Source organism: Fringilla coelebs, assembly GCF_963513975.1.
Source record: "Fringilla coelebs genome assembly, chromosome: 12".
In the NCBI taxonomy this organism is placed as follows: domain Eukaryota; kingdom Metazoa; phylum Chordata; class Aves; order Passeriformes; family Fringillidae; genus Fringilla; species Fringilla coelebs.
This window is the reverse complement of record NC_140038.1, coordinates 11,858,746-11,883,553: the sequence shown is the minus strand read 5'-3', so window position 1 is coordinate 11,883,553 and position 24,808 is coordinate 11,858,746. Positions and strand designations below refer to the sequence as shown.

At 39.2% G+C, this 24,808-nt stretch overlaps 1 protein-coding gene across 4 annotated transcripts in view; it reads left to right on the top strand.

The window, feature by feature from the left end:
- FBN1 (fibrillin 1) overlaps nt 1–24,808 on the top strand; it is a gene marked incomplete at its 5' end in the record, with an annotated part of 142,985 nt that overhangs the window by 62,759 nt on the left and 55,418 nt on the right. For all 4 annotated transcript variants that reach the window (XR_014616473.1, XM_084214115.1, XM_084214116.1 and 1 more), the window contains 13 exons: nt 209–367; nt 3,234–3,392; nt 4,719–4,859; nt 5,626–5,745; nt 9,056–9,181; nt 11,307–11,429; nt 16,893–17,015; nt 17,917–18,069; nt 19,293–19,346; nt 20,221–20,346; nt 22,166–22,291; nt 22,831–22,950; nt 23,873–24,010. Coding sequence is in view for 3 of the 4 variants with exons in the window: in XM_084214115.1 (XP_084070241.1) it covers nt 209–367; nt 3,234–3,392; nt 4,719–4,859; nt 5,626–5,745; nt 9,056–9,181; nt 11,307–11,429; nt 16,893–17,015; nt 17,917–18,069; nt 19,293–19,346; nt 20,221–20,346; nt 22,166–22,291; nt 22,831–22,950; nt 23,873–24,010 (1,668 nt within the window). The remainder of the gene's footprint in view (nt 1–208; nt 368–3,233; nt 3,393–4,718; nt 4,860–5,625; nt 5,746–9,055; nt 9,182–11,306; nt 11,430–16,892; nt 17,016–17,916; nt 18,070–19,292; nt 19,347–20,220; nt 20,347–22,165; nt 22,292–22,830; nt 22,951–23,872; nt 24,011–24,808) is intronic.

The following is a 24,808-nucleotide window of genomic DNA, read 5'->3' as shown; positions in this document are numbered from 1 at the left end:
ATTTCACTGCTGCTTTCTCACAGGTTACTCTTGAGTCCAAAGCCGCCCAAAATTCTGTAGATTTTTTCGTTTTCTGATTCTTGTAATGTTGCAAGGGCTATGCCACTGATAATGCAAATCACTCCGGAAAAGTGGGACCTTTCCCTTTTGTGAAAGCCACGTTTCTCACTGAACTGACGGTCACCCATCCATTTCCTTCTCTCGGCAGACGTGCGCCCTGGATTCTGCTACTCCACGCTGAGCAACGGGCGCTGTGGCAGCCAGCTGCCGCAGCCCCTGTCCAAGATGCAGTGCTGCTGTGACAGCGGCCGCTGCTGGTCATCTGCCCCCGCCGCCGCTCCGGAGATGTGCCCCATCAGATCCACCGGTATGAACCCTCCTGAGCTCCAGTCAGCTTGGCTCAACACTGAATTAGCAGTGATTTCGTTTTGGTTGGTCTTTTAGCTGTAATGTTTTCCTTAAAGAGCTACACAGAATGGTTGGGGCTGAAGAGCACCTTGGCAGATTGTTTAGTCCAACTCCCCTGCTCAAGCAAAGCCTCCTATATGGAAGAGTGCTCAGGACCCCCAGGAGGGCAAGCGGACAGAATTATTTGTTGCTAGTTAGTGTTTTGTAGTCAAGTTATTCTGACCTTACCTGCTTCAGATTTGTTTTCAAAGTCCTCTTAAAGCTACTTCCCTCTAGACCCTTTTAATACATCCCTAATCCCTCTGCATTTTCATTCTCATTGGGAAACAGGGATTTCCTTCCTCATGACAAGCTTTCTGAGGTGCCATATATTTCCTGAAATTTGACACAGAAGATGATTTCTCTCTGCTACCAAAATTCCTTATTGCCTCCTTGTGTATTGAGATCCTCAGATAATGTATCACTTGAATTGAGAGAAGATGGTGATGGTGAAGATTGTTAAACTAAGTATGAGGGACTGGAGGGAAACTGATTTTGAGATTGTTTAGGACTGGAGACCTAATAAAATACTTTAGAAGAGGAGGATACAAGAAATTTAAGAATTTATAGGAGGAGGTTAAGGGAGGCGCAGAGTTGATGGATGAATGGGATTGTAACACTATAGCAGTGTAACTAAAGAAATTGTCAGAGTTCGTATATGGGAGTTTTTATTATTCTTGTTTTTAATCCTTTGAATGAAACTGCATAATACGGAGCAGAAATGTACAATCAGAACTGTTGGAAGACTTTCTGTCACTGTCTTATTAATAATATTTGAACATGTTAAAAGTTCAAAACTGGCTAGAACAATGCTAAAACATAGTGCACTCTATTGATAACCCTCTGAAATAGGAAGACAAGGAGAAATCTTTCAGTCTTAACACAGTTCTTGCTTTCTTCAAATACTTTCTAATTGTTCATATCTAACTGGTGAGTAAACTGGGTGGAAAAGTAAAGTAATTTGGCCAAAGCTGCAGACTGAGACGTCATGGAGAAGGAGCTAGAACCCAGGACTTCCTGACTCATAAATCCAAGCAAGGTCTTCCAGATCATGGTTACATGCCACTTCTTTTTTGCTTTTGCTTCTGACCTGAGACATAAATTGAGGCTATAAATTACTCTTTTTAAAAGTGCTTTGAAATTCTCTGAAAAGCTTTACATGCATTTAAGGTATTGCTGTCATTACATAATCAAGTTCAGATATTTCTTTCATAGTATATGCTGAGAAAGCAAGACAAGGAATTTAGAGCTGTCAGTGTCCCAAAGCATCTTTAACTCTGAAATGGAAATTTACTGCAATATAAAGGGGAGCACTAGCTGCATAATGTAACTGAGTAGTTGCATTTTAAATGTGGGCATCAGACCCAGTTGCTACTACAAAATGGTAACTACAAAATTGCTAGGAATTACACATGGAAATTGAAGCTGCAATAAAAAAGGCTTGCACTGTAATTTTTTATAATATGGTGGTAATTGTTGATGTGGAATAACAGGGTTTACCATTGACACTATTTAAAGACTAAAAGGAACAATAGAGTGAAATGCAGTGACACATGAAGCAAACTGATCGCCCAACAGCATTAAATAAATGCAAACATCATAATCAGGAAAAGCAGAACTTTAGGCTATGATGTTTGTTTAACAAATCCCCTGTGATTTAGGAAGAGCTTCTAATGTTTTACAGGTGGAAGCAGATATGATTAAAGTGTTGAAGGCTGAAATATCCAGCTTATTTCTCCCAACATTTACTTTATTTTTCTGTTCTTGTTTTTCATATTGTTTCAGGAATTCATTAATCTCTAGATTTTTTCCCCATTGTATAATTCCTCTTCCCTGTTCCACACACTTAAAATTTTGAAGTTCAAAGATGTTGGCTGCACAAATAATTACTTGTGTGCACACAAATTGTTAACGTGAATTAGGTCAGCTGGAATGTGGTCTTTAATTGTGATACTGTGTGCATTTTTTGGATTGCAAGTTGGAAACCCACACTTCCTGAAGACAAAAGAGTCATGGGCAAGAGGAAAAGTGGGGCAGTAGGGCAAATGCCGCTAATAGAGATAAAGAATAGGAGAATGCAACACACTCACCATAGACTACTCTTAGAGCAAAATAGATCATTTGTCATAGATCATTCCCATCACCTGGAAAAGGACGAATATATGTGAATCTGACTTGGTTTCTCTTTAGCTACACTGCTTAGACTGCACCTTATTTGGTTTCTGCTTTTATTGGCAAACCTAATTTTCCCAGGGAAATAGTGTTAGTGTATTCATTCTCTAATTGGTTTTGCCTCATTGCTTGTATTTGTATTTCTTTGTTTTAGGAGGTTAACTTTTAAGAAACCCAGTTGAAACTGGGCTTTTTTCCCTGTTCAGTATTTTTCTAAGTCTGTGGCAAGCTTTCTGTTAAATTAAGTTGGGATCAAATCCAGAAGTCCTTCTCTAGGTAAACTTCACACTGAGTTTACCAAAATTTTTGCTTGAAAGAAGACTAAGTAGATTAGGATCAGGTCCCTGCCTCACTGTTCAATTTCATGTCCAGAATATCAGTTCTGTTACCTTTTTACTGGCAGTCTTCTGACAAGTAGTGTTGATATTCTGTGGATTAATGACTCAGTTCAGAGACCAAAGCTTGTTGCTATGAAGAAAACATACAGGCTCACATTTTCCAGATTATTTAAAGTTTATTATTGCTAATCTGAAACACTGCAAAAAGGGGGAGTGTTGGATTAAATGGAACAGGCTGCAAGAGTCTAAAACAGCATTCATGTTTTCATGTTTCAGACGAGTATCGTAAATTGTGCACAGTAGCTGCTATGCTGCCAGCAAGACCTGACCTTCCTCCGGCCCGTCCTGACGTCATCCCCCCACCACTCATTCCTGGTGTTTACCCTCCTCCACATCCAGAGATCATCTATCCATCTCGGGCTCCACCAGTGCATCGTAAGAGAGACAGAAATTACCTCGCCTTGCACCATGTGCATTTAGCTTCTTTCAAAAGATGCATTTCTCAGGAGCAGTGTGCTCCCTTCAGCTGTTATGTGGACATGGAGTCTCTGGATGTCCTTTTAATCTGAGCCTGCCTACTATGTACCTTCTATCAAGATGCCTATCTCATTAGTAGTGTTTTCCCTGATGAGATAGGTTTCAAAAATTACTGTCTCACTGTCTGTACTGTGGCTCATGCATTGCAGTAGTTACATTACTGTTATTTTAAGGCTTTTGTGAGCCTTGCTGCATGTCAGCACAGCAGAAAATGAATAGCTCTTTGACTAGGTTGTGAAAGATATTTACATTAAAGAGCTTGTCTGAGAGAAAGCAACGTCTTTCAGGTTGTTTTCCTCACTTGCACTTGGCCAGGTAGGAAATGTACTGATTAAAACTCTGCTGTACTCTGCTGGACACTGAGACTGACCCAGTGCACAGAAAGAACTATTGTAGAGATACACATGGATGGGTTACTTTTCCCTAAAGTAAGAAGGAAGCCAAAGCAGCCTACCAATATAGAGCAACATACCAATATAATATAGTCCTTTTTTTGTCTTTGCTCAGAGAATTTACTACATGCCCTTGTGGTCTGGAGTAGGCATGTGCCACCTGAAATCATTTGGCATAACCACATACTCTTTTGCAAGTAAACATAAGCTGATTTTGCCCATACTCTGTGCAGATGCAAGCAGTCTCGGCTTGCACTGGCACCAGCTGAAACTATTTAGTCTTGGTTCAGCACCAAGCTGAGCTAGTAAGCCTAAGAGGCAAAGTATTTCAGCTTAGGCTGACACTGCACTGACGTAGTTGCACAGCTTCTGGTCAGCTGGTAGCAGGGACAGAGCCAGCTCACGCCTGCCTGCCAAAGACAGTATAGGCATATTCCCAGGGTTATCCCTGTCCTCCTCACTAATATCTGGGAAAGAGAAAATAATGAACCAGTCTGCCTGCTCTTTGCTACTCCTGGCTTTTAGTAGAGTCCCTGCAGTGCCACACATCCACTTTACCTCTAGGTATGAGCAGACATAGTCCTCTTTGACAGGACAAAAGATGAAAACACAACTAGACTTGCCTCAATACAAATTTCTGTGGCTGTTAGCTGTTTTCAAAGAAATCTCTAAGACTCAAAGTGCCATTTTCTCTCTCCCATTTCACTATGTAATTCACATTACGATGGAAGGTAAATGTTAATTTTTAATGGAAAATCCTGCACAAGTTGTAGGTTATCAGAAGCTATTATGATGAACTATTAAAATATTTTTCCAACTGTTGTTATTTCAGCAATCTTGCCGGTGAACTTAACTGACTATTGCCAAGCATTCCGACATCTCTGCCGAAATGGGCGTTGTATTCCCACTCCTGGGAGCTACCGCTGCGAGTGCAACAAAGGATTCCAACTGCATGGTAGAGAGGAATGCCTTGGTATGTGGTTTTCTGCTGTAAATCACAGAGGGGAATTTCATTTTAGAGAAAAAAACATTCTTTTCCACACAATGTAATAACTGAGTTCTTAACTAGAAGAGCCCCGCCTCCAAAAAAAAGCCAGTAAAGAGACTTTGACAAACTGATTGATTTCAACGGCAAACTTATTTTTATAACAATTTTGCCTTTAAAACAGTATTTAACAAATCCTGTAACAAAATTACACAGAAGCAAGGATTTCTTATTTTACTAACCCATTACTGTAATGCGTTTATTAGTTATTGAAAATGGTCTCTTTAAAATGCTACCAGCTTTTTGAGTATGCAATGACCTATTGTTAAAAAAATTCATAAATTTAGGCTTAGTAGGATTTACAAGTCCTTTTTAACTTCATGAGTAGTACCTTGTTGGGCTCTTGAGACCTTAAGACTTGGAACTTAGCAAGAGCTCAACAACAGAAGCAAGGATTAACTGTCTCTTATAGGCAAGATTTTGGTTCTCTCAAAATCTTCAGTGGAGTCGGGAATGTGAAGATATGGGATTAAGGACTCAATCTCTCACACATGCAATATTTTACTGAAAATTCATTTTTCCCAGATCGTGTTTGTCTTAAAACATGGGATCTTTCTTTGGGATCTCAGTGATGTCCCTTTTCTTAGGGATTGAAGGCCACTATTTCTCCAAGTACAAAATTATAAAATACCCCTGCAGCAAAAATAACTGTCTGCCAGTGCGGTAATAAAATTGTATTGTCTGTGTTCCACAGATATTGATGAGTGTGAAAGGAATCCATGTGTTGGTGGAGACTGTGTGAACACACAAGGATCCTACATCTGCCAGTGTCGTGTTGGGTATCAGAGCACGGCCACCAGAACAGAGTGCCGAGGTAATGGGCATACAGCCACATCTGCTTATGTCTACTTATCAGGAGGGAAAATAGTTTGCAAGTAAAATTTAACAGATGGGTCAAATATGGGAGTTAAAAAAAAAAAGAATTCAGGTTATGGCTTTGAAATAGAAGAGAAATATTTTCTTGATTTTTTTGGGGGGCTTTTTTTTTTTAATATTAAGACATTATTTTCTTTTGCTGCTTGAAGATCTCAAGGACAATTAAGCATCCCTTCACTGGAGAAACACTTTATGTATAAAAGACTGAGGAAGTTGTAGAGAAAGATAAAATTTCCAGTGAGTAAATGTAAGGTTACACTGCCTGTGTGTTGTCTTTGCTTACTGCCAGAGAAACAACTAAACATAAATTACAGCAATGAAAACTTAGGTATGGAAAAGTAGTGGAAAAAAAAAGTAGGGAAAATCTAGATGGGGAAGCCTCAGAATCCTCATTATAGTTATTCTGAAGATCTGACTCGACTGTAGTCCTGATGGTCTTCATCCTGTCTTTCTATGGGAGTGGGACCACACAACTCCTCAGCGGTCAACCAACCCTCTGTCAGGGTTTTGTGACTCCCAAATTGTAGTAGGGATTCAGCTGTAAAGGTAGATGGATGCAGTCCTTTATAATTAAGGCATGATGAGAGATTTCTGGCAGAAGAATAAATGACTGCTTTGATATTCCATAAGAAATGAAGCATCTAAATGAAACAGGATGTTTGAATGCTCAGAGTCACAGCTTGTCTTCATATTTTGCTTCCTGCACTGGGTGCAGGGTGCAGAGCATGTACTCAGTCTGAAGCAGAAAGTTTTGAAAAAGCCAGAAGAAAGTTACCTGTATTAGTGTGCATTTCTTTCCTTCCTTTTGTGAATCAGAAAGGTGTTTGTGGTACAGAAGCTTGCTCTCTGGTCCAAGAATGCAGGCAGAGCCAGCACCACTGCTGCCTGTTGCTGGGGAGTATTTGACCTAATTGCTGCCAAGCAGCCGTGTTGCGGAAGCATCTTCATAGCTCAGCTGACTGGTGGTGAGGGAGTGCTGAAGGGGAGTCTCAGCTGTGATGAATTTACTCATGAGTCATTTTTGTCACACACTTTTAATTTGACTGATTCATTACACAAACACATGGTTGTCAGAAGCCCAGTAGCTTAATGGCATTTAAGTGTGGTCACTTAGCAGTTCCTTTGCAGTGTATGGGAGCTGTGCCTGCTTGAGAGTCAGAGCAGAAAATGCTTCGATGTGCAGAATCTTGTTTTTCTAAAGGAATTTTTAGGACCAGTGTAGGGAAAAAAAAAAAACTAGTGGGGTGCATTTGGTAAAGTGTACGTGTAGCACTGGTGCCTGCCGAATCAGCATTTGCTGTACAATTACTTTGCATGACTCCTTTGGATGTAGAGATTTTATTTTTTTGCATGCACAAATGTGTCTGTGCCGATGTGCTTTTGGAAATGTGCTCCTTATGAAGTCTCTCAAGCTCTTGAAAAACGAAGTCTCCATAATGACCAGATGTTTATCTGTTCCTTGCTCTGAGGTTCCAAGGGAGGATTTTTTCTGCATGATGACTCTGATTGGTGACTAAAGATTGTAGTCTTTATTGCAAGCTACTGATTCATCCCTTCTTAGGATCCCTCATAATTCTAATATGAGCTTGGCTGGATTAATATCTTAATTGGAGACATAGGTGAATAAAGTCATATTGTGATTAATGATTTGAACAAAAAAAGCTTCTCAATTGCAGAAGGGATGATATGAAATAAACCTCAAAAAAAGGTGAAATTTTATTATGATTAGCTATCAATGTGTGCTTTAATAGCTAAGTGCTTACTATAATCTGCTCGGCATTTCTGACGAGTAGAGGTCAGGTCTTACTGGGAGATGACAGCAATTTTGGATATTTCATTGAGAGAGGGTACTTTGATGTTTTGCAAGTTTCTCTGAGGAGAAAAAAATGGTGATGTTATGTTGGAGTAGTGGTGGGATTCTGATCAGCTGTGTGTAAGTAAAGAACAATGAGGTTCAGTATTAATTTTCAACACATTTAAATGGCATCAGATGCATAAAAATACAAAAACAAATGAGCTCTAAAAATTAAAGGGCCTTGAGATGCTCTACCATTTCTGCCTGTCCTAAGGAAGAAAGCTGATGGAGTAGCTGAAGGCAGACACGGGTACAATGAAGGGCTGGAAAAGTGGGGTGAAAAGGAACTGAGCAGAGAGGAAACTCATATTCATGCATTGCTGCTTGATGATGCTTGTTTATCAAATGAGGTTTATCAAGCCTGTACACTTCAGGTGGAGGGCTGCAAGCTGCTGCTGCAGTGAATGGTCACTGAGCAACTCCTGCCTCTGCTGGCATGGTTGCTTGCTTGAAAAACTGTGATTTTCAGGGATTTCTTAGACTCTTCACAGCACTACCATGCTGCTAAGAAGGCAAATACAGGTTCACAATTTCAAGAGGCATCAGCTCCCCTGGCCTAAGTGTCCAGAGAGCAGGGGCATTTGGGAGGACACCCTGTGCTCCACTTCTTCCTGAAGTGCAGCAATGGATTTCCACAGAGAGGGCTCAGGAAGGGCACCCCCAGGGTATTTGGGAAGCGTGGGTGCATAATAGACAGGTCTGCATGGGCTGGTTGTGAGCTCTGTGAGCAGAGTCCCCTGTGTGCAGGAATCTCTGGGAGATGGTCCAGGCCTTGATGGAGAATACTGAGCAATCTGAAAAATGTCTAGACAGTCTGTCTCAGCATCTCCTCTCCCCTCCTTTGGAGGAGAGGGAGAGCTGCCAGCCTCGTGTGATATCACTATTCAGGTCCTCCAAAGCACTTGCCAAGCACCTCCTGCAGAGAGAGGGGAAAGAGGATCTGATGTTTCAAATACAAAGTAAGCAGGAGAAATTCTTCTGAGGTGGGAAAGTCTTGAACTTTCCTGTTATCTTACAAAGCAGCAGCAAAAGACAAGCTTTCCCACATATTTCCTTAAGTAGTTAGGTACTGTTAAATTATATTAAAGTTCAGTAAAAATATTTTAATGATGAGCAGAAATTTAAAAAAACCCGCAAAAATTGTGATTCTTGTTTGAAAAAGCTGCAGGGTAGTGTTCACTGAAATTCTTTCACAGCAACTTGAAATTTCAAGCTCACAAACATTTTCCACCCCCATAACGTTCAGTGATGGAAATCAAAATAAAACATTTTTCAGGTAATACAATTTCCATGGAGGTTTAAAAACCTGGGGGAAGGGCAAATGGGAAAAATTCTTCTTGAGTATAAAAAAGAATCTCCCAAAATATTATTTTTCTTTCTGGTTGACTTTCAGACATCGATGAATGCTTACAGAATGGTCGTATCTGTAACAATGGACGATGCATAAACACCGATGGCAGTTTTCACTGTGTGTGTAATGCTGGCTTTCAAGTGGCAGTTGATGGGAAAAACTGTGAAGGTAAGACTTTTCTGAAGTTATTCCATATCAGTAATTACAGTTGCAAGAGGTTATTCACATCAATGAAAAAGAAAAGGACCCCTGGTGGGGGGAAGGGAAGGAACAAGGATTCATATATCCAAATACCTTTTGCTGTATCTGGGAGGGCAAGTAAAATGTCTTTTGCAGCCAGTTCTGGAGCCTTGGCTTGGCAATCCTCAACGGGATGTCTGTCCAGCAGGAGAAATAGCACATACCACTATCACAAAATGCAGTTTCTTTGATGGGAGTGGTACATTTTAAAACATAGCACAAGTCACATGCTGCCTGATTTTACTGTGTGCTTAACAGCATGCTTTATGGGATCTTACTGGGTGACTAGCAATGTGGTTTATGTAGATGCAGGCTGATCTGACCTATAAAAATTGTTTTAACAAAAATTTGTAAACGTAATTGATGTGTTCCTACCTCCCAGACCTTTAGTAAAGGGGAAGAAAAGAAGAATGTTCTTTATCATGCTTCCCAAGGTCTCTGGGAGGGTTCCCAATGATCTATTCATACGTTAAAAGAATTTCAAGCACTGTTCTTAGAAACATTTTTGGCAGAATATTATCTCAGTGATTCAGCTCAAAGACTTAATGCCAAAATTCCTGGTTGGGATAGATACGCGATTTTTTTTTTTAAAATCATAAATTATTTTTGTCTGACTTAGCCTGTAAGTAAAAAGAAAACACACTATGTCTAGAAGTGTAATTTCTGTCCAAGACAGCTGCAATATTAAGGAAAATAGCACGATTCTGAATATATTGTAATGTCATTATGATTCAGTGATTTTATGTGCTAGTAGTGATTCTGTTAATCCTTGGTAGAGACAGACATTTTAAGACTCTATTTTTCCTGACTCTCTTTTAGATACAGTTTAGCACCATAAGCTGCTTTTAAAATATATTATTATGGAAGTACATTGACTGAATATATTTGGAAATTAGACTATTCAGGAAAAAACTCTCTATTCTGATTTCTTCCTTTCCCACCAAATGCCATGTGCTAATAGTAATGAAAACCAGGACATCGGCAGTCTGGTAAAACATTTTTAATTCCATTGCATGTGCTGCCAGAATGTCTGTTGCATCCACTTATGAAACAGTTTCATCTCTGGCATTGTAATGCATTGAGTTGTATGCACACACACTAATCAGTGAAGACCATGGCATTGTGCCATACCTTAATGTAACTGTGTGTAGTTCTTTAGATGAAACTGGTAAATACTACAGATTTCTTTTTGGATGTAATATCCGAAACTGATTTCATCTGTGCCAGGACAAAGTAAAGACTGAGAGGATATAAAAGCTTACTCAAATCAAGAACAGAATTCTCTGTACTTGCCTTTTTTTTTTCCTTTCCCATTTTGTGAGTAACTGTGCAGGGTTCAGAATAACAGTATCTGAGACCTCCACCTTTTCCTATTTGAATCCTCCATGATATCCTTTTAGATCAGAGGATGAATAATGCTTTCATGAAGCTGTAATTAGTAAGTACCCTTCTGTATGGCCTGTCATGCTGAATGCAGGAAGGGGGCAGGTTTTATTTTAAATGTAAGTTGAGGATGGTAGTGCTCATAGAATTTATGCTTGAGCACAGTGCTGGGAATTCTTCCATACCATAAATCTTAGACTTGTCCAGTGGAGGTTATAAAAGTTTTCACTCCAAACCCAAATGTTCGCTCCTCTCCCTTCAGATCTTCTTAGTAACATAAAATGTTATTTACATTCCAAACAGGAGGCTGCTTCTAACCTAGCTTCTCTTTAGATTAAGATGTCAAACCCTCTTTAATTACATCCCTTTTCACTTTTTGATGACTTTTACCAACTGGAAGTTCTTAAGCTGTCCAGTTTCTCATCCGCTTTTTGTTCTCTTTGCTTTTTTTTGATTCATTTCTTTTTATGTCAATGATTCATTATGAAAAATGGAGTCATTGCTTTGACACATCCTCTGGGACTGTGCAGTATGTCCCATCATATGTTTCTGAATATCATTATAGCTCTGACAGCTAAGAAAAACATTAAAGAGTATCTTTTGGATATTACCAGTAACAGTTCTTATGCGTGAACATTATGAGCATTATGTCTGTCATCTACATTTTCAGATATGGATGAATGCAGCATCAGGAACATTTGCCTCAATGGGATGTGCATCAATGAAGATGGCAGTTTTAAATGCATTTGTAAACCAGGGTTCCAGTTAGCATCTGATGGACGCTATTGCACAGGTAAGCACAATAAATTCTGGGTTCCCAAAACTTGTGAGTCTTCTCTCTCTGGGTAGCTTCAAGAATAGCCTTTTTTGTGATTCTTGGGAACAAGAGGAATGGGGCAGAGTTCTCAGCAGGTATGCTTTTTTAATCAGCTGGAATTATTTGTCATTGTGCCAGACAGTACTCAGTCTTCTCCACATTGTTGAGCAATTGCCCCAACCAGCCAGTGGGAAATATTCTTTGAGCAAGGACTGCATGATCTGACCTAGTTAAACTCTGGGGTTTTTTTGCCTATGGTGTCTTCTGCAGATTGGTTCCAGTGTATTTTACATTTTGTGTTTGGCCTTTGAAAGTATTCTGCCTTTGGCTACCCAAACATCCTGGCTTGTTGCATTTTTTTGGCTTTTCTCCGATTCCTGTCTGGGTGCTCCTAGACAATAGAGCATCTCTGAGAAATGCCCAGCACTTGGTGTGACCAAGATGCAGACATGAGCACCACAGCAAGATTGTCTTTTCCATTTGCTGTATGGGTGCAAATGAACTATTGTGCATTACCACCCAAGTGTCTCCTTAGCTTATCAGCGGCTAGCTGTGTTGGCTGCAGCCTTCACACACTTAGAGCAATGGCATTTATTTCAATTTTTACCTGATTTCCATGTGGGATGTGTGTGCTTTGCCAAAGCTTGTTTTCTAGCTGGTCTATGTGTGGGATGTCAGTGAGACTTCAATGCCCATCAGGCCATGGCACATCAGCCAGTTGTGTTCCCAGAGATCAGTGGCTGCTCTCTGTGTCATTAACAGGGATTTGATTCATGGACGGAAGCTCAGCCAAGCCCAAATGCTTCTCTTGATTTTTGCCTTGAGTATCTTTTGGTATTTTTTAAATTTTTTTAAAAAATTATATCAGTCTGTGCCATGCAATGCCACCCAAGAAGATGCTAACTCTACCTGACTACGTAAAACACAGTGATGTTCAGCCTCTGTTATGCGCCTCATGACTAGGAGTATGGATACAGTCAAAAAGGGGTTTCTGGCCCTAGAGAAATGTTACTTCTCTGCATCAAAGGAGGAATATTTGACAATTATCCAAAATTGCAGAGAACTCAACTGATTCCTACTGAAAGTTGGAACAAATCCTATAGTAAAAAGACGGGTTTCTCCCACTGCTTTTTGCACTTATGCTAAGCCTTGTTCTTTGTGAATGAGTATGCAAACATTATTACATGTTAAAGTTGTTATTGGTCAAAGTCAAACCAGATTTTGAAACCTGGATACCCAAATTACACTTTTTACCTTCTTCATCTCTGTGTCTTTCTTCCATTTGCCCAGAGTATCATGAAACAATTCCCAGGTCTTCAGCAGTTAATATGATTAGTGATTCTGAATACGTTCTTTATATCATAATGTTAATACATAGAGTTTTGTAATGGGATTTAGCTGTACGATAATTATTAGATATTATGTATATGCATTCCTTTGTAGGTCGTTCACGTTACCATTGATTATTTAGCTACTTGTCTGCAAGAAATGTCTCATTTTAAGAAACTTTCCTAACTGATATTAGATAGAGGTTTATTTGAAAGGTATTTTAGGGAAACCCTTCCTGTCAAGGCCTAGGCTCTGGCCAAGCCCTGGTCCTGGCTGGTTGGGAAGTATGCCAGCAGACCCAGGTGTTTCTGCACTAAAAATGTTATCAAGTCGCTTTGACTTGCTGATATGGTCTTATAAAAGCTGGACCCCCTTTTCAAAGTAAACTTAGAAACCTTTCCTGGGAAAGGTCCTTCAGGTTCTCACTGTGAAATGGGGCTCCCCAGTGATTGCAGACCCTGGGTGATGGTAAAGTATTTAGGCAGTTGATGATGTATTACCTTGCTTATTTTTGGTTGGTGTGTGCTTATTGTTTTCTTAGATGCATTGCTTTACTGTTCATAATCAGAGAAGTGCATGTTATCAAAAAATAAAAAAGGGGAATATGGCTCCTCAAGAACATTTAGATAATGCAATATTTACACTAAATTTTATGATTGCAGATAATAAATTTTGATCACTGCCAGAGTGATACTGCTCTGAAGATCTGTGTGTGTGGAACCAATTTCCAAAAATTTTATCCACAATTGAGGGTGCAATGGCAAGGCCCAGCTAGGGGATAAGGTACACATGTGTTCTATCACCAGCAGGTCCAAAGTAGTCACCTGCTCATCTGGACAAACATTGATCGCCTCCGAGACAAACCCCAGTGAGAGGAAAAATGACCTAATCACCCTTCAGCCCTTGTGGCCAAAGCAGGAGCAGGGTAGGGCTGCCAGGAACATGGCTGTGCCTGAAAGCTTGCAGAGGCAGCTTGCCAATAGAGGCCTTGTGTCTCACTGCACTCGCCATCATATTGTTATTTTCCTGCTGACTTTCTTCAGTTATTCCCTGCTCCATGCTTCCAGAAAGACATTCAAAAATGCCAAAGTCAGCATTTCCTGCCAATGGACTCTCCTGCCTGAACAGCACAGCCCCTGAGCCCAGGCCACGTGAACCTGGGAACAGTAGCCATTTATTTCCAAAGGCAGAAAAAGCAACTCTCTTCCTGGGGACACTGGACACTGTCGTCTTGTTTTCCTATGCTGTGGGTCTCTTTGTCAGTGTCATAGTTGTTTTTGCTGTGTTTTTATTGATTGAACAAAGAAGGGGAAGATATGGGAGATAAGAAATCCTGTTCCCTTCTGGTGAGCAACAGAAAGCCCTCTTGGAAAGGTTCAGCTAAGAGCGAGGTGAAGAACAGGTCATATAACCAGAGTCAGGGTTGCCTGGCCGGCGTGTGGTTGCCCTGTGCGTGAGGCAGTGGTAGGTTGGTGAGACACGTGGACACCACGGGATCAGAGAGCTCATTGGGTAAAGGACACGTGAACAGGCAGCCAGTGTGTGCAGTTTGGGTGAAGTTTAGAGCATGAGAAGGCTTGGCTTGTTGCAATAAGTGATCATCTTTGGAACAAGCAAGAAGGAGGTCCGTGTGTCTTTGTTCCTCATTGCTACAAAACTCTAAGGTCATGCTTGGGTGTGCAGAGTGTTTGCACAAATGGACATTTCTGCAGCAAATTAATTTCCTTCCTGAGCAGTTTTGATAGGGAATTGCATGTGTGGTTTTGCAGAACTAGGGGATCGACAAAGGAATGGAAGAGTGCAACTCATTGCTTCTAAAACTGTCTTGTTTGATGTCCTTCATGTTGAGTTTTCAGCTGTTAGGAAGGTCTTCTAACCCAAAAATGGGGATAATGTAATTAACACTTAGTTCCATAAAACTGGAATTTAAGTATAAGTACAGGGCATATGCTTGGCTGTCTGGTAAAAAATTCCACTTAGACTTTCTGAAGTAACATGCCAAAAAATAATGTTATACCATAGTCTTGTATATTCCCTGAAATACAAGACATGCTAAATTTATTCACCATTAGCTTCTTTCAATGATGATTTGCTTGATTTTTTAGAAACACATATCAGGCATGCAGAAGTTTGAAGCATTATTTCTATTCCATACATTGTTTAATCTTTAGATCAGCAGGAATTTCTCAAATTAAAAGTCATTGAAAGACAATTGAAAGTGGTAGTTTAGTAGTCTGAGTAAATTTTTCCTGCTTAAAATTAGAGGACTTTGTGTACCCAGCTAGCACTACTAAATAAGCTAAGCAAAAAAGGCAAAACTTATTGATCATGGAGAATTAATCCATTAGTTGGGTTTACAGAACAAGGCGAAATATATTTTAAGTCATCCAAATGGTGACTTTTACCACGGAAGATAGTGGAGCATTCTCAAGGTTAGAAATTTGGACTTAATTCCTGTGGGTGAAGTTGGTTTACTCTGTGGAATCTCAGGCCTGGTAAAAGCAGAGGCTTTTTACCCATCTTTACAGGAACCAGGTTTTCAGCTGACTTGCACCATTTTAAGTGACCCACTTTACCTTTAAAAAATTCTATAGTGGTATTTCCAACACATTCATAAATCAGTACAAAAGAAAATAGATGACACATTTCTCCCTTTACTAGGTTACAAAATCTTTTTTTAAAAATGAACTACAGGAAATGGGAAAGAAGTAATTTTGCCTTTCTGTTTCTAGAAAGAACCTTTATAAAGGAAAGCTTTTTTTCTTTCTTTTTTTGCTTGTTGAAGAATCTGTTATAGGAGTTCAGTGTTGTTCACCAAAAGCTGTCTACACCATTAAATAGCATGGGCTCATTTTGAATCCCAACTCTGTTTTTACCTGCACTGACCAAGGACCAAATTTAAAGCGGGAAAACCATCTAAGATTTGTCTTAACGGAACAAAAGATTGTACAATGAAGTAAAAATTATTAGAGCCCAGGTACTTAAATATAGCTTTTATTTTAAAATGCAGTTTGAAGAAGGAATCTTGGATCATACAAGCCGTTTTTTATGCCAAACAACACAAACTAAATAAAACACAGAGGTGTTTCACTCTCAATTTGCCCTTTTAAGGTCAGAAAAAAGGAAATTGTCACACACACTGTCTCTTGTATATAGTATGGAGAATTCTTATGAAGTGATTATTTTATAAAGGTTGTACATAATTCCAAACAATATTTATAGCACTCCTTTTCTTTATCATTTCTGAAAGGATAGCGTGCTTTCTGTATCTAGAGAATGATCTTGCTATTACCAGGATACACAGCTTATGTATAATTTAATATGTCTATGTGATAGTTTAATATTATAAATTTTAATTCCTGTATTTCATTGCTATGGGCCTTATTGTCCAATGTGCCATTGTTGGGCAAAGATGGTGGCTTGTGCAGGGCTCAAATCATTGATGAATTCCTTTCAAGGCTGGAGTGCACTCTGTTCATTGAAAGTTTTTTAAATGGGCTATAATGAGCATCGGATAGGAAAACCCAATTGTCATGCAGATCACCAGAGAGACAGGGACTGCAGGCAGGGGCTGACTGGGGAGATTCAGATGTGCTGCAGGAGGAAAGGAAATTCTTTGGTGGCCCTATGAAGGCACCTTGTCAGGGGGGTGAAAGATTCAATTTGCTATTTGGACTGATTTCCTACAGCATGAACTGTTAATACGGGAAGGCAATGTCCTGTTATATACTGCACAAGTCCTTTGTCTTAGCAGCCACAGTTTCCTCCTTCCTCTAATTATGATTTTGCCTGGATGACCCTTAAATCGTAACATGTACCTCTTGGGAACAAGTCAGGAAAATGAAGTCCCTTTTATTCTCCAAGGAGAGCAAAATAATTTTGTTCTGTTTAATTCTCCTGAATTTGGCATTTTCCTATTCTATTTCAAAGAACGAATTCATCATTATTTCTAACAAAATCTTTACTTGAACTACTTTCCATTTACCCTTGATATTTTTCTATAGGATATATTGAAAATAAGCTGACTGGGGAGATTCAATGCAAGTTTCAGCCAGGCATCGAACACTATGTAGTTTAACTTCTAATAAAGCTCATTCTGTTCTCCAACAGACATCAATGAGTGTGAGACAGATGGAATATGCATGAACGGGCGCTGTGTGAACACTGATGGCTCTTTCAGATGTGAATGCTTCCCTGGCCTTGCAGTAGGACTGGATGGACGTGTCTGTGTTGGTAAGACAAACTTAATGGAGTCACAGTTAACCAAAGTTAAGATATTAGTGCTAGTCTGATGAACAGATCAAGTTTGAATGTAGACTTTACCATTTTTTTCATGGAATATGGTGGGTAGTAGTTATAATGGATAATAATAGCTCTGTAATGTTTACTGTAATAGCCCATTTTGCTCTGTTTTCATTTTCTTTTTATTTAAAGAGAAAAAAAGTGTGGGTCAAATCACAAGGTCAGGTAGACTATACAGAGTAGAGGTGACTATTATTGCATCCGTTCTGAGTAGGTGACAATTTGTCCTGTTTCTGTCAATGTAAAATTCTTCACTTGTCACTAAGCTTAAAGATGTAATTACTCTGTCAGGTCTTTGTAACATGGCATGTACCTAATTTTCTGCCCATTTCTGTACAAGCTCAGTGTTGATTATAAAATACTAATATGCATGAAAGCTATTTATGGGCCAGTTCTTAAAGAAGGAGAAAAATCACCCCTGGACCTGAAAACATAAACATATCAAGCCTTACTTACTGGAATAGCATTAATGACTTTTCCTTGGGTTTTTTTACAAGCAAAGAAAGAGCAAAGACTTTGTCCATTTTCCCCACAGCTTCTCACTAGTTCAAGGTTAAAAATTGATTGTTTGGCTAGTCGTCCACTAATGCATGTTAAGTCATTAAATACAGTGACTATGCCTTAATTCTTGGGAGCATGAGGAAGAAAATATTCTTGTCCTTAGTAGAGGGGTGCATACAGGTGGCTGGAAAGCAGAGGGAAATTGTGAAAGAGACTTTGTTTTGACAGCTATTTTTTGGTGTTTATGACACCGGAGTTACATTTAATGCTTGCTATAATTTATGGCAGGATAGTTGGCTGTGGCAGGATTAAGAGAGATTTCTTCCCCCAGATACACATATGCGAAGCACATGCTATGGTGGCTACAAGAGAGGACAATGTGTGAGACCATTAACGGGTGCAGTTACAAAGTCAGAATGCTGCTGTGCCAGCACTGACTATGCCTTTGGAGAGCCTTGCCAGCCCTGCCCAGCACAAAACTCAGGTATGGCATGTTCACCGGTAAATCTTCTCATTTACAAATTCTGTTAATACACTATTTTTAGAAAGGTAGAAGAAAGTTTTATATTAACACTGCAACTTAAATCAGGAGATTACATTGTTGTATAATACGTTACATGTTTTGAGCAATCTTTTATTTTCATATGTTTTAAGACTACAGGAGATAATTTCTTAAAGCAACAGTAAATGACAATATCTGGCCCCAGATTTGATATGCACATTAAAAACAAACAGGACATTTTCCGACAACAAATTGTATTTTGGTAGATGTAGATAACAAAAAATATAAATATTAACCCAAGTTATTCATGGAAAAAATTTGGTTAATTCATAAGTTCAAATCCATAAGGTATACCTGCCAGTCACATGTTTGCTGCATGGCTGCTATATCCTTCAGGTTATCTGAAGTAGCTTATTCAGTACCTTGCCTTTGGGTAGTCAGTGCACAGACAAATGTCCAGTTCAGTTTCTTGCAAATACTTGAGTCTGTCACTGAAATCCCCGCCAAGTGAAGTTGTCTGGGACATAACTTCTCTCTGGCAAGAAAGCAATCCTAACCATTTCAATGGGCAGAAGTGTTTTAGGAAAATTCTTCCAACAAGACTCTGTTGACACAGTCCTTGCTGTGAAGCCAGTAAATTAAAGAGATCTTGGTATCCTGGAGGTGACTGACTGCAGGGAGCTGGTTTGAAATTTATTATGTGGTTCTTGTTACTCAGCAAATTTGTTGTTGCACGTAAACAAAGTATACCATAAGATAAGATACCCTTGATCTGCTGTGAACTCATGAAGACACTCCTGCTAAATGGAGTTAAATATGGGGCAGATTTTTAGGAAAAAATGTTCTGTTTCCTGGTCTCTTTGAACATGCACCTTGGACAAGGACTTGGGCATAAAGTTCTGGAGAATCTTGCTGTGAATATGTTATGGTTCATTTGTGTAGGAGGACCAGCATGAAGTTTATTCTTAAATGCCACGGTTGATCATGTGAAGTTTTTACTCATCCATCTTCATAAGCAGATTCAGACCCTGAATCTGCTAAAATGCTTCACAGGTTCAGAATACTGTGAGGCTATTAATGTTTTCAGAAGAATTGGACGGCATGTTACTTCTTTCAAATAATTAATTGCCATACTGTAAATGGTGATGCTGAAAGCAATGAGCTAAGAAAGAATATTCCAATAAGTTTTTTAATAATTTTTCCAGCTGAATATCAGGCTCTGTGTAGCAGTGGAACAGGCATGACTGCAGGAGGAAATGGTAAGATCACCTAATGTAATTCAGATTTATAGCACTTTTGTCTGAAAGTGTTACCTTGATATCCTTAATTTGTTAGCTGTGCTGGTGGGGATGGTGACAGAAGAGAATGGGAGACAGGGTGAAATGAATGGAGCATGGAGCTTCAGTATCATGCCATTTCACCAGTGGGGCCTCTATGGTTTACATCATGGAGCGTTTGTAACTGTCATTATAAAATAATGACAAATTTATGAGAAGTGTCATTACCTACATGACTTTGTATGTAAGTCATATTTGCATATTTCAGGTGAAATCATCCTGAAGAATAAAGCCATATTGAACATTGAGCTTACTTGTGTTTTCATCTGTCAAAATAAGCCAGGGTTTGTTTAAATGTAAAGAAGAAGGAAATTATTACAATGAAAGCTTTGTAGTCATAGAACTGTGAAACTGCAAACTCTTAAATCAGCCAGTGCTTACTAGTAGATTTGCTGGCAGTAGATAGGGAAAAGCACTCAGAAAGGAGGGATATTAATGCTTTGGCAAGTGATGCCATCTGGAAATGCTATGAATCAGGAGATATGGAGAGTATTCACACATGGGCCTCTCTAAATCTAATCTCTGATCCCCAGTTTAATATCCAAGTTCTTCCCTGCAGTTGAAAGTTTCCTAAATGACCATGGGCTAGAGATAAATCAGTGATAAAGAGAAGCTTTTTTCTCTTGAGTGTGAATATTTAGGTGTGACTTTCCCAATGAGAATCTACATAATTATAAATATGGAGTTGTCAGCATAAAATGATATTGAAACTGTCTTTTTCAAGTTTGGAGAATTAACCACTACAAGCCCTCAACAGCTGCTGCTCTGATGTTTGGGTTTTTTTATCTTTATGTAGATATTAATGAGTGCTTATTGGATCCTGATCTCTGTCCAAATGGAAGGTGTGAGAACCTGCATGGAACATACAAATGTTATTGTGATCCTGGATATGAAGTAGACTCAACTGGGAAAAACTGCATTGGTATGAAATGTCTTATCCTCTAAGTATTTATAAAGAATCATCATATCCTTTCTCAAACTCTGTCGGCTAAACTATCCAAATCTATACTTCCATTCTTGTCATACAAATAGAGGCTTCTGCCCTCTCTTGAACATGACTGATCTCATCAGTGTACAGTGTTCTGATGAAGTCTGACTGGTGCCCTGTATAGTTGTGCCAGAAATTCTGCATTTCCCCATGGAATATCCTGCCTAAACCTATTCTAGTGTGCATTAGTCTTTTCTCAAATACACGTTATACTGTGGGATCAAAGTTAACCTCTAATTGAAACTTACATCCAGAATTTGCTCACTAGCCTTCAGCTGATGAGTTCTGGTTTCTAGCCTGTTATTGTTACTGGTCCCTAATTGCAAAGTTTTGAATGTTGGTGATTATATTTCATCTTATTTTTCTTGTTCATGTTGTCAAGATTAATTTAGCCTTGCCTGATTCTCTGTATTGGCAATAACTTCCAGCTTAGTGTTGTCCACAATTTTTGATTCAATTAATTTTTTATTTCTGCATTAAAATGAATATTTTATAGGATCAGTCCCAAGTCTGACCACTGAAAGCATTTCTGATATCCTCACTTCATCATGATTATTCTCCTTTTTAATATATCCTACTGTAATCTCTCCTTTGTCCAGCTCTGGAACCACCTTAAAATTCTTAAATTCCTTTCTATTATCTCCAGCTTACATAATAATTTTATTTGGGTTCTGTATTCTCTACTTATACCTAAATAGCTTAAGTCATGGGTGTTATCCCAGTCTAAACTATCCATTATCTTAAAAAAAAAAAAAAAAGATTTGATCTTTCTTAGATAAAAATCACACTGTAATTCATCCCATTTTCCCTTTTGCTTCTTTGGCTTTAATTATCCACGTCCTATTTCAGTGTTTGCTTGTAGCTGATGGCATCTCTTCTCTTCTCCCAATCCATCTGTGAGTTTTCCAGATGCTCCCCAGCCCACCCTGTTGTAGCCCACATCCATGCTCCATCACAGCTGTTTCTCATTCTCCTGTAATGTTCCACCTGGCCCTCTCTCAATTTTTCTGAACTCCTGTGAAGCTTCCCACATGGTCGGTTTTAGTCTCCCTTCTTTTCCTAGCACTTTTGCTGTTCCCAGCTGCTGCACTGACCCTCTGAGTCTTCCCAACTTCTCTCAACACTTTCTAGGCCTCTCTGACTTGGCCAATTGTTCCTGTCTGCTCTCTGGGTCTCTCCTGGTCTTCACCTGCTATTCATGGCCCATTGCCACCTTCTAGCAACTTCTCCCTAATAACCGCAGTTCTTCCAGAGATTTCCTCAGGGTTCTTAAATTTAGCACTAGCTATTCTATTTAAATTTTTCATCTCTGAAGCAAGTGGAGACTTACATTAGCCTTGTTAACTATAACATCTAAGTTCAGAACCAGCTTGGAAAAAATGGTGATTTAAAGACCAAGATGATCAGCAAACCTTTTCAACCCAATCCTCTCCTTGTTTCTGTCATGACTGGGCGTGCTGCTGTGCAGTGACTCAGAGACTGCATAGACCTAATCCATAATAAAGGCAGGATGAACGTGTGAATCCCAGCTTTGTTTTGAGCTGTAGTGTGGCTGTTACATACTATGAATATGTAAGGAAAGTACAAGCTCGTGTGCAAACCTGTTGTCTACAGAAAGAACCCAGTTTTCATACTCCACATCCCCCTGCCCTGTTTGTCTGCTCTGAAAAGTGGAAGTTGGGAGTGAAATTCTGTCCTGACTTCTATTCCAGAAATGTTTTATTTTTTAAAAAGTTCTTTATTTTCATTGTAGATATCGATGAATGTGCACTGAACATGCTGCTTTGTGACAATGGGCAATGCAGAAATACCCCTGGAAGTTTCACCTGCACCTGTCCAAAAGGATTTGTATACACTCCTGATCTAAAAACATGTGAAGGTAAGTGGAAATGCAACATTTCATCATAGTTTTATTCATACGGATTATTCTCAGATTGTGCCAGAAATACTTTGAACCTTCATGAAGGTATAATGTGTAAAACTTAAAAAAAAAAAATCACAATAAATAAATTCAGTAGGGAAAGTCGGAGAATGAGGAGGGAGGGACAAGGCCAAAATGAAATTATTAGATAACCTCATGGAATAGCCTGTATTTACTCTCCCTATTTACTACTACCAGTGATCCCACACTGTGCCAAGGGTGAGAAGAACCAAGCTTTACAAATCTCTTGTGTGAGGAACAGAACCAAAGTACTCCTAGTTTGAACCCTTTTGGAGCCACAGACAGTTCTAATGCATTAGGGTGTCTTTTGGACACATGCATTGCTAGTCTGTTGTGAGGGGTTCATAACAGAAAAGGGGAATATCAGCAAGATTGGGTATGAGGAAAGCTTTGTCCTCTTTTTCCTGAACTGAAAAGACCCATATGTGTTTTTGTTAATGTTTTCTGGCACTAATAGCAATGCGTTTCTTTTCTAGATATTGATGAATGTGAATCTAACCCCTGTGTCAATGGAGTGTGCAAAAACACACCAGGTTCTTTTGTTTGTGAATGTTCTCCTGAAAGTACTTTGGATCCAACCAGAACCATCTGCATAGGTATTTATTCCTCTGAAGATTTTATGTTTGCTGGTTAAAAATGTCTGGTGACATGCGAAAATTGTACACCAGGTTAAGAAAATACTTTAAAATTAAACTTGTGTAGATTTATTTCATGGGAAACATAACAGAAACAATGTTTAAAAGTGCTTTTTTTCACCATTACTCTGGGGGCATAAGGTGCACTTGGGAGCTTAGTGTCCTTCCATGTCAAATTTGAAAGAGAGGTGAAAATTTTTTTTAACCAGCACAGAAATCCTATGACCAGTATTTCAGGTCTGTGCTCACCTCCTTAATTTCTCCTGTAATAAGGTGAACATGTTCTAATTAGGATCTGCTCTCTGGAAAAAATTTTGTATTTGAGATGGTGCATGAACAAGTTATGCACAGTCCAAACCAGCTCAAGAGCATCCATGGACAATGCTGTGACTCAGTCTGTGGGCTCATAATTTCCTTTCTTGCCTGTTTTGTTGGGACAGTAATTTATAGCTCTTTTCTAGTCAGTGAAGAAAACTGTAGGACTACAGCTGTCTGATCCTTAGCTAACTCCTGCCACTCTCCTATGTGGAAAGATATCCAGGCTGGGGGATCTAGTAAAATAATGAAAGCTGTAGCAAGGGTTTTTCTGCATGTGCTCCTAATCTGAGTTATAATCAGTACAGAGGCTCAGATCTTGAATGGTATTGACATACTCCCTGTTAAGGACAGTAAGCATAAACAAGGATTTGCAAGAGCTTTGTGCTGGGATGATTTCAGGCTATATTCCAACATAGAAAAGGTGAAATTAGGAGATGTTAAAATAAATTCAGCTCTGATGTGGTAAATTTTAATGAAATTTAATTTTTTTATGGTTAAAGGCACATGTGTTTAATGCATAATGCTAGAGAATCTGCATGAAAATATATTGTTTTTTTCCAAACAGAAACTGTCAAGGGTACCTGTTGGCAGAACATAGTCAATGGAAGGTGTGAAATAAATATCAATGGAGCAACTCTGAAGTCCCAGTGCTGTTCATCACTAGGTGCTGCTTGGGGAAGCCCATGTACACCATGTGAACGAGGTAATGCCATTATTTTTCCTCAGGAACCTAGAACTTTTCCTCCTCTGAGGTTGGTCGAGATTATTATTGTAGAATTTGGGCACAGGCTAGACAAATAACTTTAGTTGTTCTATTTTCAAGCAGTCATTCTTTATTCAGTCCCAAAAAAGAGAAGTCTTAATATTTGAGAGGGAGCATGTAGCTATAGAGGGTTCTAACTGGGTTTTACAGTACATATTTTACAAGTTTAAGTGCTGAGGGGAAGGGACCACACCTACAGTCTGTAACTGGCAGCCTTACTTTAGCATGGTTTGTCATAATTAGTGGTCTGGAGTTCCTAATGATGTAGCAACAAATGCATGTTCCCCTGAGATCCCAAGGAAATGTTCACAACAAATGGATCTTTGGTGTGGTAATGACAGGAGGAGAGGGAGTAGCCCATGTTATCATACTCTGTAGATTAACTGATGACCTGGAGAATCGTACAGTTGGTGAAAAAATGGGTTGAGGTCGCTGCATATTTATTTGATATTTTTATTGAACTCTGGGGTGAGCTGGGAACCCAGGGATGAGCTGATGAATGCAGAAATGTGTGTGGGTTGTTATTTCTATATCCTGAAAGCTGCTAGTTTGCTCAAATCTTCGGTTAATTTCATTCTGTGTATCTTAACAGAATTCATCCTCATTCATCCATGGTAAATGGGGTTGTAATGTGCTGTGATCGAGTGAAATGAATTAATTGGTTCAAATGAAACAGAAATCATAACCACTTTTAGGCTAGCTAGCTGAGACACATGGGAAGCAAAAGAGGATAAAGGC